The sequence below is a fragment of the Rhinoderma darwinii genome, chromosome 11 (assembly GCF_050947455.1).
Source record: "Rhinoderma darwinii isolate aRhiDar2 chromosome 11, aRhiDar2.hap1, whole genome shotgun sequence".
Classification (NCBI taxonomy): Eukaryota; Metazoa; Chordata; class Amphibia; order Anura; family Rhinodermatidae; genus Rhinoderma; species Rhinoderma darwinii.
Genome location: NC_134697.1, coordinates 89,212,247 through 89,226,942, shown reverse-complemented (window position 1 = coordinate 89,226,942; position 14,696 = coordinate 89,212,247). Strand labels below are relative to the sequence as shown.

At 48.6% G+C, this 14,696-nt stretch overlaps 1 protein-coding gene across 1 annotated transcript in view; it reads right to left on the bottom strand.

Annotated features, from left to right (window-relative positions):
* Positions 1 to 14,696, bottom strand: part of LOC142663004 (uncharacterized) — a 76,873-nt gene that overhangs the window by 42,491 nt on the left and 19,686 nt on the right. The window contains 2 exon segments of the mRNA XM_075841298.1: positions 1,473 to 2,181; positions 7,145 to 7,277. Of these exon segments, the coding sequence (XP_075697413.1) occupies positions 1,473 to 2,181; positions 7,145 to 7,277 (842 nt within the window).

Genomic DNA, 14,696 nt, shown 5'->3' with positions numbered 1-14,696 from the left:
CTATACACACACACCTCTACACTATATACACAAAGCTAGACTTAAAACGCAGGTTGTTGAAGTTTAAATTTGTGATTGTTGTCTAGTATAAACTTGCAGTTTGGTGTGAAGGCTATTCTTCTCTGAGCGACTTATGCGAGGTATTCTTAAAAGATTAAAATGTTGTGTCCGTGCACCTCCAGTGCGGGTCATTTTTTCTAGGCTCGCAGGATATCCTCTTTCATTCGTAAGTGAAATGATCGGGCAAACACTTGACTAGGGCGTGTGTTGCTCATTGCATTCTGGGCCAAGTTTTTGGACCCGTTCCGGGATCAGGGTAGGAAGCTCCAGTTTAAGACCCAGGGACACAGGGATGGCTTTCGTGACAAAGCAAAAGTGTTTGTTACTTTTGAGTTACTCGTGTTTGCCCAAAAACCAGGGATTATTCCTACTGCATCTATTTTCTAGGCTGTCTAATTTATTTTGTATGGCTTACATAGTGTCCTCCTGTGTGAATACCCTTTCTTGTAGGGAGCCAAAAGATGTTTTAGATTCCACCACTCTGGTTTCTATGTTGTTAAGCTTCTCCGCATTATTGGCAATTTGTGCTAGAGCTATATTTATGAAAGCATGAAGGAGGTCTAGCCTTTTGTCCATTACTGGCGTTATCATTCTTGTGAACACTGGGGCCACTGATGCTGCCAGGTAGGTGTCTCTATCCAGGGAGGCATTTTGGATGTGGGACGAAGACACTAGCATGTCCGGTGTAGCATTCAAGTTGGTATTAAAAAGTGAGGGTAAAGATAGTTACGTGGGTGCTTTGTATTTTTAGCCATGGTCTTGTCTTATTTTGTGTTTCATTTGGAGGATAAAGGTTGGGGTTCTGCTTGTTTGTAGCTGCTCATATTTTTGGTTGTGTTTTTGGAGTCATCAGCTAGGCTATGTTCACACGACATATGTTGGAGGCAGGAAAATACGACGCTTATTTCAAGAGAAAACAGCCTCTAAATCCAGGAGTTTTTAGAGCAGATTTTCAAAGTGTTTATCAAGCATATTTTGAGGTATATTTTCCAAGCATTTTTTTTGTAGGGTCAATGGAAAAGACATATCCCTTCTTTTTTACGAGGCGTATTTGTGAGGCTTTTTTTTTAAATTGAGCAGCGTAAAAATAAGTCTCATATGAACTATTTTAAAAGTAAAAAGAATCTGTGACTAGTTGAGGCAGGGCAGTTCAAACATTTGTAGGCTCTATTGGACAGAGGTACAGTAGGTCCCTCACAGTTTCCTGCAGACACGGCGGAATTTGACACGGTATCTAGAACTATGCAGGGAGTCGGGTTCTGTTTGGTGGCTCAGTTTTTTGTGTGGTATAGAACAAAGACTCTGAAGTATAAAATAATCAAAACAATTTTGAGGAAAAATTTTGTCATAATCAAAAACCCCAAAAATTCAGAGAGAGTCTTTTAATGCAATTTATTTCCCTGGAGCACTACATCTGGGGTAAACCATTTGTTACAGTGTTAACGTTAAAATGGATTTGCTTCTTATGCTGAGAAAGAGTTGATCTATGGTTATAACATTTACCACATTCTGAACATAAAAATGGCTTCTCACCAGTATGGATTACCTGATGTTTAACAAGATCAGACTTCTGACTAAAACATTTCCCACATTCTGAGCATGGAAATGGTTTCTCCCCAGTATGAATTCTCTGATGTTTAACAAGATCGGACTTCTGGCTAAACCATTTAGCACATTCTGAACATGAATATCGCTTCTCCCCTGTATGGATTATCCGATGTTTAAGAAAATCAGACTTCTGGCCAAAGCATTTCCCACAGTCTGGACATGAATATGGTTTCTCTCCTGTGTGAGTTCTCAGATGTTCAATAAGATATGATTTCCTTTTGAAACCTTTCCCACACTCAGAACATGAGTATGGCTTCTCCCCTGTGTGAATTGTTTGATGTATAACAAGGGCTGATTTCTGGCTAAAACATTTCCCACAATCCGAACATTAATGTGGTTTCTCTCCTGTATGAATTCTGTGATGTGTAACTAGATTTGATTTCTTTATGAAACATTTCCCACATTCTGGACATGAAAATGGCTTCTCCCCTGTGTGAGTTCTCTGATGTACAATGAGATCCGATTTCTGCTGAAAACCTCTGTCACATTCTGGACATTAATATCGTCTTTTATCTGTAATGGCAGGAAGGAGGTGAAGGGAAAGTGAGCCCTAATCTACCCACCGTCCTGTCCCTGCCTACTTGCAACGACCCGCCCTAGGCGACGGGGTACAACTGGGCGGCGGTCCCTACGCTGTCTAAGTGCACGGGAGAACAAACAGGGAACACGCAAGGGAAGGGGCAGTAGCCCACGGAACGCCGCGAGGAAACGGAGCGGTGAATGAGTAGTCAGGACCAGGATGAAGTGGAGTATACCAACGTGAGCACGGAGAAGGAAGCAAGCCAGGGGCAAGCGAAGCAGGTTAAGCGGAACTGCAGCAAGGCAGAAGCAGGCTGGAGCAAGCAGCAGTGGGGCCAGGAATCCAGAAGAATTACAAGCACTGAGGAAGAGAACACGGCAGGTAATAAAGGACAGGGGGCAGAGCTAACTCCGACTGACCAGGCCGCGATAGGCTCTCCCACTCCTGAGCCTGCCACCCTGGTTGGTGGGAGACGGTGTCAGTCTAACAGGTCTGGCCTCAGGTGTGGATTGATTAATCCCAGGAGTATACCTAGACGTAGTACCTGGCAGATCCCTAACAGTACTCCCCCTTTTATGAGGGGCCACCGGACCCTTACTAAGAGGACCCGGTTTAGTAGGGAAGAGAAGGTGGAACCTCCTGATCAATACCCCAGCGTGAACATCACGGGCAGGTACCCAAGTCCTCTCCTCCGGCCCGTATCCTCTCCAATGGACCAGGTACTGGAGGGAGCCCTGGACCATCCTACTGTCCATAATCTTGGCCACCTCGAATTCCACCCCCTCAGGGGTGAGAACGGGAACAGGAGGTTTCCTCGAGGGGGACCAGGACGGGGAGCAGCGTTTAAGGAGGGAGGCATGGAAGACGTCATGTATGCGAAAGGATGGGGGCAGCTCCAGACGGAAGGATACAGGGTTGAGGACTTCAATGATCTTATAAGGTCCAATAAATCAGGGAGCAAACTTCCTGGACGGGACCTTAAGGCGCAAGTTCCTGGACGACAACTAGACCAAATCCCCGACGACAAACCGGGGGTTAGCAGAACGTCTACTATCAGCCTGAATCTTTTGTGCGCTCTGGGACGCCTCTAGGTTCTTCTGAACCTGGGCCCAGACTGTGCACAGTTCCCGATAAACATCCTCTACCTCAGGATTATTGGAACAACCAGGGGAAACGGGGGAGAACCTTGGGTTAAACCCGAAATTACAGAAAAACGGGGAGACCCCTGACGATTTAGTGACCCGGTTATTCAGGGAAAATTCAGCAAGGGGAAGGAATGAGACCCAATCGAATTGACAGTCAGAGATGAAACACCTTAAATATTGTTCCAGGGATTGGTTAGTCCTTTCCGTTTGGCCATTAGTTTCGGGATGGAAGGCGGAGGAGAAGGACAGATCAATCTCCAACTTTTTACAAAAGCTCTCCAAAATAAGGAAACAATTTGTACCCCTCTGTCAGAAACGATATTGACTGGGGCCCCATGGAGACGCAGGATGTGTTTCACAAACAAAGAAGCTAACGTCTTGGCGTTAGGTATCTTCTTACGGGGCACAAAGTGGCACATCTTGCTGAAGCGGTCTACTACCACCCACACCACCGACTTGCCCTGAGATGGGGGAAAATCGGTGATAAAATCCATGGAGATATGGGTCCAAGGTCTCTGGGGAATGGGCAAGGAACGTAGTAGGCCCGCAGGTCGGGACCTAGGGGTTTTGGACCTAGCGCAAACCTCACAAGCGGCGACGTAAGCCCTAACGTCTTTAGGCAACCCAGGCCACCAATAGTTTCTGGTAATGAGGTGTTTGGTGCCCAAGATGCCAGGATGACCAGATAGAGCGGAGTCATGGTTTTCCCTGAGTACCCTTAGCCGGTATTGCAGGGGAACAAACAGTTTGTCCCCAGGGACGTTCCCGGGAGCTGAACCCTGATCAGCCGCGATATCAGAAGCTAAATCAGAATCCGTGGCAGAAACGATTATACCAGGGGGTAAAATACAAGCAGGATCCTTCTCGGAAGGAGGATTGGCCATGAAACTACGTGACAGAGCATCAGCCTTAATATTCTTGGACCCAGCCCTATAGGTAACCAAGAAATTAAATCTGGTAAAGAATAGTGCCCACCGAGCTTGTCTAGGATTAAGCCTCCGGGCCGATTCTAGGAAAACCAGATTCTTGTGATCCGTAAGGACCGTTACCTGGTGTCTGGCCCCCTCCAGGAAGTGCCGCCACTCTTCAAAAGCCCATTTAATGGCTAGAAGTTCGCGGTTGCCAATATCATAGTTACTCTCCGTGGGCGAAAACTTCCTAGAGAAGTAAGCACAGGGGCGGAGATGGGTGAGGGAGCTGGTACCCTGGGACAAGACGGCCCCCACTCCCACCTCGGATGCGTCAACCTCCACAATAAATGGCTCCTCTTGCTTGGGCTGAATCAGCACGGGGGCCGAGATAAAGCACTTCTTGAGGGTCTCAAAGGCCTGGACGGCCTCAGGGGGCCAATGGAGGACATCAGCACCCTTGCGAGTAAGGTCCATAAGAGGCTTAGCGACGACCGAGAAGTTGGCAATAAATCTCCTGTAATAGTTGGCGATCCCTAAAAAACACTGTAACGCCTTAAGGGAGGCAGGTTGGACCCATTCCGCCACAGCCTGAACCTTGGCAGGGTCCATGCGGAATTCATGAGGAGTGAGGATTTGCCCTAAAAATGGTATCTCCTGTACCCCAAAGACACATTTTTCAGTCTTAGCAAACAGATTATTCTCCCGAAGGACCTGGAGCACCTTCCTGACATGCTCCACGTGGGAGGACCAGTCCTTGGAAAACACCAGTATGTCATCAAGGTACACAACAAGAAAATTACCCAGGTAATCTCTCAGGATTTCATTAATAAAATTCTGGAAGACAGCAGGGGCATTACACAACCCAAAGGGCATGACCAGGTATTCGAAATGACCCTCGGGTGTGTTGAACGCAGTTTTCCACTCATCCCCCTCTTTGATGCGGATAAGGTTAAATGCCCCCCGTAGATCGAACTTAGAAAACCATTGGGCTCCCTGAACCTGATTAAAAAGATCCGGAATCAAAGGAAGTGGGTACTGGTTCCTTACGGTGACCTTATTCAGGTTACGATAATCAATGCACGGCCTAAGACCACCATCCTTCTTCCCCACGAAGAAGAAGCCAGCACCTACAGGAGAAGTCGAGGGGCGAATGAAACCCTTGGCCAGGCATTCTTGGATATACACCCTCATAGCTTCACGTTCAGGATTAAATATCCTACCCTTAGGAAGCTTGGCACCAGGCACCAAATCGATGGCGCAATCGTAATCTCTATGGGGGGGCAACACCTCGGAGGCCTCCTTAGAATCCACGAAAGCACTGCCCGTGGCAGACCGGCCAGCAAACGAGACCTGAAAGGGAAGCAAAATTTTATTGCGTTTCACATTAACGGGAAATACCTGTGCGCCCAAGTGACCTCCCCGATGATCACTTAGGCGCGGAAGTTTTCCGGCTTTTTATTCTTGCGCCTGGGACAGGTGTTCAGTAGATGCTTGTCGTCCCCACAGTAGAAGCAGAGACCATTCATTCTGCGAAACTCCCTACGTTGTCGAGGGGACATGGAGGCCCCGAGTTGCATAGGTACCTCCGAGTCCTCCGTGGAGGGGCGAGGAGACGGGACCTCGGGGGGGATCGCAGAAAAGTCAGAGGGGAGCACATTGAAACGTTCAAGCTGACGTTCCCTGAGACGTCGGTCAAGTCGTACTGCTAGGGCCATAACCTGGTCAAGGGAGTCAGAAGAGGGGTAGCTAACCAGCAGATCCTTCAGGGCGTCAGATAATCCTAACCTAAACTGGCACCTTAGGGCCGGATCGTTCCACCGAGAAGCTACGCACCACTTTCTAAAATCGGAACAGTATTCCTCAACCGGTCTCCTACCCTGACGTAAGGTCACCAGCTGACTCTCGGCTAAAGCAGTCCTGTCAGTCTCGTCGTAAATGAGTCCGAGGGCAGAGAAAAAACGATCAACAGAGGAAAGTTCAGGGGCGTCAGGAGCCAAGGAGAAGGCCCACTCTTGGGGCCCTTCCTGGAGTCGGGATATGATGATACCCACCCGCTGGTTCTCGGAACCTGAGGAGTGGGGTTTTAGGCGGAAATACAGTCTGCAACTCTCCCGGAAGGAGAGAAACGTCTTACGGTCCCCTGAGAACCGGTCAGGTAACTTGAGGTCGGGTTCTAGAGGTGAGGGGTACTACTAAGGCAGCGTCACCCTGGTTGACCCTCTGGGCCAGGGCCTGGACCTGTAGGGAGAGGCCATGCATCTGCTGGGTCAGGGTCTCAAGGGGGTCCATGATAGCGTCAGCGTAGGAGAAATGGTAGACTAGGTATGGGCTTGTAATTATGTAATGGCAGGAAGGAGGTGAAGGGAAAGTGAGCCCTAATCTACCCACCGCCCTGTCCCTGCCTACTTGCAACGACCCGCCCTAGGCGACGGGGTACAACTGGGCGGCGGTCCCTACGCTGTCTAAGTGCACGGGAGAACAAACAGGGAACACGCAAGGGAAGGGGCAGTAGCCCACGGAACGCCGCGAGGAAACGGAGTGGTGAATGAGTAGTCAGGACCAGGATGAAGTGGAGTATACCAACGTGAGCACGGAGAAGGAAGCAAGCCAGGGGCAAGTGAAGCAGGTTAAGCGGAACTGCAGCAAGGCAGAAGCACGGCAGAAGCAGGCTGGAGCAAGCAGCAGTGGGGCCAGGAATCCAGAAGAATTGCAAGCACTGAGGAAGAGAACACGGCAGGTAATAAAGGACAGGGGGCGGAGCTAACTCCGACTGACCAGGCCGCGATAGGCTCTCCCACTCCTGAGCCTGCCACCCTGGTTGGTGGGAGACGGTGTCAGTCTAACAGGTCTGGCCTCAGGTGTGGATTGATTAATCCCAGGAGTATACCTAGACGTAGTACCTGGCAGATCCCTAACATTATCTCTGTGAATTCTTTTGTGCATATAAAGAACAGATTTCTTTTTAAAATGTTTCCCACATTCAGGACATGGAGATATATTACCCTCTTTATCTCCTGTATTCTGTTTAATAATCTGCGATTGACCAGATGATTGTTCCTTTTGATTAGTGGCATCATTAAATAGATCTCTGCTGTGAAGGACTGAGGGTATATTTGCGGTAAGAAGTGTCACGGAATGTTCTCCACCATTTTCCTCTGCTATATTGATACATTTTACTTCATAATCTGAAGATAAAGAGAGAGGTCCCGCCATATTTTTGGTGCGATCATCTGTTGGAAACAGAAAAAGATTTTTTTTACCCCTTGCAAAACACAATAAAAGTAGATATCTTAAAACAGTCCTACTTGACTAGTTGGGAGGAGGATGAAAAATGTTAGGCTTTCCACACACGAGCGTGTTCGGTCCTTGATATATGGACCGTATATCAGCAGTATTTCCCAGACCGAACACAGTGCAGGGAAGAACGCTACTAGCATCATAGTTATGTACGATGCCAGGTGTCCCTGCCTTGCTGCGGGAAAACTGCCCCGTACTGTAATCATGTTTTCAGCACGGGACAGTACTCTGTATCTGGAGTGCTTGTAATTCCGCCCTGGACCATTATTGGGAGTCTTTCTTGTTAGTGCCTTACTGGAACTACAGAGTCCTCTTGTCCTTTTGTAACTTTTAACATGTTATGTGTATTGATGTGTAAAATAAAGATATGTAATTTTACTACTTGGCTGTTTTGCTCCTTGTCCTCCTTCTGTTCATATATGAATCTATAGGAGTTGCCTTTCTCTTGCATTTAGGGAGGTTGCTTTACTTGCATAGCACCAAGCCCTTTACTACTATTGCTATATGAGCTTTTTTGTGTGTATAATATAAAAATGGGACTAGTCTCAGTCCAGTTATAGGGGCAGATTAAGCTGAACAATGAGATCGAAAGGGTGCAGTGCCGAAATATTCCAGACATGACCGGACCCCTTTGGAAACCCGCTTGCCGGTCTGTTCTCCTGTTACCCTGCAAGTCGCGGACTCCTGCTTTTGTTGACAGCCAGGACCTCACCAGCGATCATTTATGCCGACTTCTGAAGTGCCGCTCTGCAACAGCAGACACCAGATGGTGACACATCTAGGTTTTGAGGGCTATTATATGTCCTACAGTGACCTTAAAAGCTCTCTCTGAACAGATAGACTGTTTAATACTTTTCTGTACAAACCTACACAACGAATCCGCCTTGGCAGCCGCAAGAAATTCCGTCCGAAAAACCACACCAAATTGTGCTGTGCTTTTTTTGGGCAGCATGTCCGCTGCTGAAATCCTGCAGTAATAATAAAAATAAAAACGTTTACACTTACCCGGCCATAGTGATGGTAACGCGTCCCTCTCTTCTAAGCGCAGCCCTGCCTCCTGGGATGACGCTGTAGTCCATGTGACTGCTGCAGCCTTTGATTGGCTGCAGCAGTCACATGGGATGAAACGTCTTCCCAGAAGGCCGGGCTATGCTCAGAAGAGAAGATCGCAGCCCTAGGACTATGGCAGGGGGGTAAGTATGAAGCTTTTTATTCATTTCAAATAAAAAATATATTTTTTTTTAATTTGCGTGCTTTATGATAAATAAGGCGCAATTTTGGACACTTCTATCTAAATTTAAACAACCTTGGAGCTAATTTGCTTTGCATTCAAATTTGCACCAGAAAACGTCTAAAAAAAATGGCCAAAATGTATCGCAAACAAAAACAAGCAAAAATCACGCCAATTTTCTACAAATACATACTACGGAGCGTGGCGCAAAACCCAGTACTTTACATCGTATGCAAATCTCATGCAAGTAACGTGCTCCACACTAACAGGCGCACAACCAGACAGAACAAAGGTGAAGCGATTTCAGTACACGTCGACATCCTGCCCTGCGGGCGTATGCCGGTCAGTATAAATTTAGCATTGAATTCCTCTGCCTTTTCTTAATCCTGTGGTTTTCTATTTTTTTGGGCATTGGACGTGAATATTGGTTTTTGCTGGTACGAGAAGGTCCTGAAATCAACCAGTAAAACAGTCCCGTGTTTCTATAAATGAGCCCATGCATATCTACGCCTCCATAATCGCAATTCTTCGTTGGTCACACTCACGCACAACTCTACTGCCCTCCGCAAAGAGTGCAACTCGACTGGCAGGGAAGGAGACGATGGGCGGCATTCATTCCTTACACTGCTGTGGTAAAGTGAAAGCCGAGTTTTGATTGGTTGCTATGGGCAACAAAGACCGTTTTGCTGAATGAGGCCCAGTAAGCAATATTCTGTACAAACCACACAAGGGAAACAGGTTTCTGTTTTTTTGTGGCCCACCCTGTAATTTTTTAGAGTTTTTTTTTTAATATATACGAGTACAAGCATACATATACAGTGAAGGAAATAAGTATTTGATCCCATGCTGATTTTGTAAGTTTGCCCACTGTCAAAGACATGAACAGTCTAGAATTTTTAGGCTAGGTTAATTTTACGAGTGAGAGATAGATTATATAAAAAAAAAAAAAAATCACATAGTCAAAATTATATATATTTATTTGCATTGTGCACAGAGAAATAAGTATTTGATCCCCTACCAACCATTAAGAGTTCAGCCTCCTCCAGACCAGTTACACTCTCCAAATCAACTTGGTGCCTGCATTAAAGACAGCTGTAAAGGATCTGCCAGGCACTACGTCTGTGGATACTCCCAGGATTAATCAGTCGACACCTGAGGCCAGACCTCTTAGACTGACACCGGCTCCCACCAATCAGGGTGGCAGGCTCAGGAGTGGGAGAGCCTATCGCGGCCTGGTCAGTCGGAGTTAGCTCCGCCCCCTGTCCATTTATACCTGCCGTTTTCTCTTCCTCATTGCTTGTTATTCTTCTTGGATTCCTGGCCCCACTGCTGCCTTGCTCCAGCCTGCTTCTGCCTTGCTTCAGTTCCCGCTTATCCTGCTTCGCTCTGCCCCTGGCTTGCTTCCTGCTCCGTGCTCTGCGTTTGTATACTCCACTACATCCTGATCCTGACTGGCTCGTTCACCACTCCGTTTCCTCACGGTGTTCCGTGGGCTACTGCCCCTTCCCTTGCTTGTTCCCTGTTTGTATCCCCTTGCACTTAGTCAGCGTAGGGACCGCCGCCAAGTTGTACCCCGTCGCCTAGGGCGGGTCGTTGCAAGTAGGCAGGGACAGGGCGGTGGGTAGATTAGGGCTCACTTGTTCCCTTCACCTCCTTCCTGCCACAACATAATAACAAGCCCATACCTAGTCTACCATTTCTCCTACGCTGACGCTATCATGGACCCCCTTGAGACCCTGACCCAGCAGATGCAGGGCCTCTCCCTACAGGTCCAGGCCCTGGCTCAGAGGGTCAACCAGTCTGACGCTGCCATAGTAGTACCCCTCACCTCACCTCTAGAACCCGACCTCAAGTTACCTGACCGGCTCTCAGGGGACCGTAAGACTTTTCTCTCCTTACGGGAGAGTTGCAGACTTTACTTCCGTCTAAAACCTCACGCCTCAGGTTCCGAGAACCAGCGGACGGGACCTTAAGGCGCAAGTTCCTGGACGACAAACAGACCAAATCCCCGACGACAAACCGGAGGTTAGCAGAACGTCTACTATCAGCCTGAATCTTTTGTGCGCTCTGGGACGCCTCTAGGTTCTTCTGAACCTGGGCCCAGACTGTGCACAGTTCCCGATGAACATCCTCTACCTCAGGATTATTGGAACAACCAGGGGAAATGGAGGAGAACCTTGGGTTAAACCCGAAATTACAGAAAAACGGGGAGACCCCTGACGAGTTACTGACCCGGTTATTCAGGGAAAATTCAGCAAGGGGAAGGAATGAGACCCAATCGAATTGACAGTCAGAGATGAAACACCTTAAATATTGTTCCAGGGATTGGTTAGTCCTTTCCGTTTGGCCATTAGTTTCGGGATGGAAGGCGGAGAAGAAGGACAGATCAATCTCCAACTTTTTACAAAAAGCTCTCCAAAATAAGGAAACAAATTGTACCCCTCTGTCAGAAACGATATTGACTGGGGCCCCATGGAGACGCAGGATGTGTTTCACAAACAAAGAAGCTAACGTCTTGGCGTTAGGTAGCTTCTTAAGGGGCACAAAGTGGCACATCTTGCTGAAGCGGTCTACTACCACCCACACCACCGACTTGCCCTGAGATGGGGGCAAATCGGTGATAAAATCCATGGAGATATGGGTCCAAGGTCTCTGGGGAATGGGCAAGGAACGTAGTAGGCCCGCAGGTCGGGACCTAGGGGTTTTGGACCTAGCGCAAACCTCACAAGCGGCGACGTAAGCCCTAACGTCTTTAGGCAACCCAGGCCACCAATAGTTTCTGGTAATGAGGTGTTTGATGCCCAAGATGCCAGGCTGACCAGATAGAGCGGAGTCATGGTTTTCCCTGAGTACCCTTAGCCGGTATTGCAGGGGAACAAACAGTTTGTCCCCAGGGACGTTCCCGGGAGCTGAACCCTGATCAGCTGCGATATCAGAAGCTAAATCAGAATCCGTGGCAGAAACGATTATACCAGGGGGTAAAATACAAGCAGGATCCTTCTCGGAAGGAGGATTGGCCATGAAACTACGTGACAGAGCATCAGCCTTAATATTCTTGGACCCAGCCCTATAGGTAACCAAGAAATTAAATCTGGTAAAGAATAGTGCCCACCGAGCTTGTCTAGGATTAAGCCTCCGGGCCGATTCTAGGAAAACCAGATTCTTGTGATCCGTAAGGACCGTTACCTGGTGTCTGGCCCCCTCCAGGAAGTGCCGCCACTCTTCAAAAGCCCATTTAATGGCTAGAAGTTTGCGGTTGCCAATATCATAGTTACTCTCCGTGGGCGAAAACTTCCTAGAGAAGTAAGCACAGGGGCGGAGATGGGTGAGGGAGCTGGTACCCTGGGACAAGACGGCCACCACTCCCACCTCGGATGCGTCAACCTCCACAATAAATGGCTCCTCTTGGTTGGGCTGAATCAGCACGGGGGCTGAGATAAAGCACTTCTTGAGGGTCTCAAAGGCCTGGACGGCCTCAGGGGGTCAATGGAGGACATCAGCACCCTTGCGAGTAAGGTCCGTAAGAGGCTTAGCGACGACCGAGAAGTTGGCAATAAATCTCCTGTAATAGTTGGCGAACACTAAAAAACACTGTAACGCCTTAAGGGAGGCAGGTTGGACCTATTCCGCCACAGCCTGAACCTTGGCAGGGTCCATGCGGAATTCATGAGGAGTGAGGATTTGCCCTAAAAATGGTATCTCCTGTACCCCAAAGACACATTTTTCAGTCTTAGCAAACAGATTATTCTCCCGAAGGACCTGGAGCACCTTCCTGACATGCTCCACGTGGGAGGACCAGTCCTTGGAAAACACCAGTATGTCATCAAGGTACACAACAAGAAAATTACCCAGGTAATCTCTCAGGATTTCATTAATAAAATTCTGGAAGACAGCAGGGGCATTACACAACCCAAAGGGCATGACCAGGTATTCGAAATGACCCTCGGGTGTGTTGAACGCAGTTTTCCACTCATCCCCCTCTTTGATGCGGATAAGGTTATATGCCCCCCGTAGATCGAACTTAGAAAACCATTGGGCTCCCTGAACCTGATTAAAAAGATCCGGAATCAAAGGAAGTGGGTACTGGTTCCTTACGGTGACCTTATTCAGGTTACGATAATCAATGCACGGCCTAAGACCACCATCCTTCTTCCCCACGAAGAAGAAGCCAGCACCTACAGGAGAAGTCGAGGGGCTAATGAAACCATTGGCCAGGCATTCTTGGATATACACCCTCATAGCTTCACGTTCAGGACATGAAAGATTAAATATCCTACCCTTAGGAAGCTTGGCACCAGGCACCAAATCGATGGCGCAATCGTAATCTCTATGGGGGGGGCAACACCTCGGAGGCCTCCTTAGAAAACACATCGGCGAAGTCCTGAACAAACTCAGGAAGCGTGTTTACCTCCTCCCGGGGAGAAATAGAGTTAACAGAAAGACATGACATAAGACATTCACTACCCCATTTGGTGAGATCCCCAGTATTCCAATCAAACGTGGGATTATGCAACTGCAACCAGGGAAGACCTAATACCAGATCAGACCATAATCCCTGCATCACCAGTACAGAGCACTGCTCCAAATGCATGGAGCCAACCAGGAGTTCAAAAACAGAAGTATGCTGAGTAAAATAACCATTAGCAAGGGGAGTTGAGTCGATACCTACTACAGGGATAGGATAAGGTAAATCAATAAAAGGCATCTTTAGAGACATAGCAAATTCCACAGACATGATATTAGCAGATGAGCCAGAATCCACGAAAGCACTGCCCGTGGCAGACCGGCCAGCAAACGAGACCTGAAAGGGAAGCAAAATTTTATTGCGTTTCGCATTAACGGGAAATACCTGTGCGCCCAAGTGACCTCCCCGATGATCACTTAGGCGCGGAAGTTTTCCGGCTTTTTATTCTTGCGCCTGGGACAGATGTTCAGTAGATGCTTGTCGTCCCCACAGTAGAAGCAGAGACCATTCATTCTGCGAAACTCCCTACGTTGTCGAGGGGACATGGAGGCCCCGAGTTGCATAGGTACCTCCGAGTCCTCCGTGGAGGGGCGAGGAGACGGGACCTCGGGGGGGATCGCAGAAAAGTCAGAGGGGAGCACATTGAAACGTTCAAGCTGACGTTCCCTGAGACGTCGGTCAAGTCGTACTGCTAGGGCCATAACCTGGTCAAGGGAGTCAGAAGAGGGGTAGCTAACCAGCAGATCCTTCAGGGCGTCAGATAATCCTAACCTAAACTGGCACCTTAGGGCCGGATCGTTCCACCGAGAAGCTACGCACCACTTTCTAAAATCGGAACAGTATTCCTCAACCGGTCTCCTACCCTGACGTAAGGTCACCAGCTGACTCTCGGCTAAAGCAGTCCTGTCAGTCTCGTCGTAAATGAGTCCGAGGGCAGAGAAAAAACGATCAACAGAGGAAAGTTCAGGGGCGTCAGGAGCCAAGGAGAAGGCCCACTCTTGGGGCCCTTCCTGGAGTCGGGATATGATGATACCCACCCGCTGGTTCTCGGAACCTGAGGAGTGGGGTTTTAGGCGGAAATACAGTCTGCAACTCTCCCGGAAGGAGAGAAACGTCTTACGGTCCCCTGAGAACCGGTCAGGTAACTTGAGGTCGGGTTCTAGAGGTGAGGGGTACTACTAAGGCAGCGTCACCCTGGTTGACCCTCTGGGCCAGGGCCTGGACCTGTAGGGAGAGGCCATGCATCTGCTGGGTCAGGGTCTCAAGGGGGTCCATGATAGCGTCAGCGTAGGAGAAATGGTAGACTAGGTATGGGCTTGTAATTATGTAATGGCAGGAAGGAGGTGAAGGGAAAGTGAGCCCTAATCTACCCACCGCCCTGTCCTTGCCTACTTGCAACGACCCGCCCTAGGCGACGGGGTACAACTGGGCGGCGGTCCCTACGCTGTCTAAGTGCACG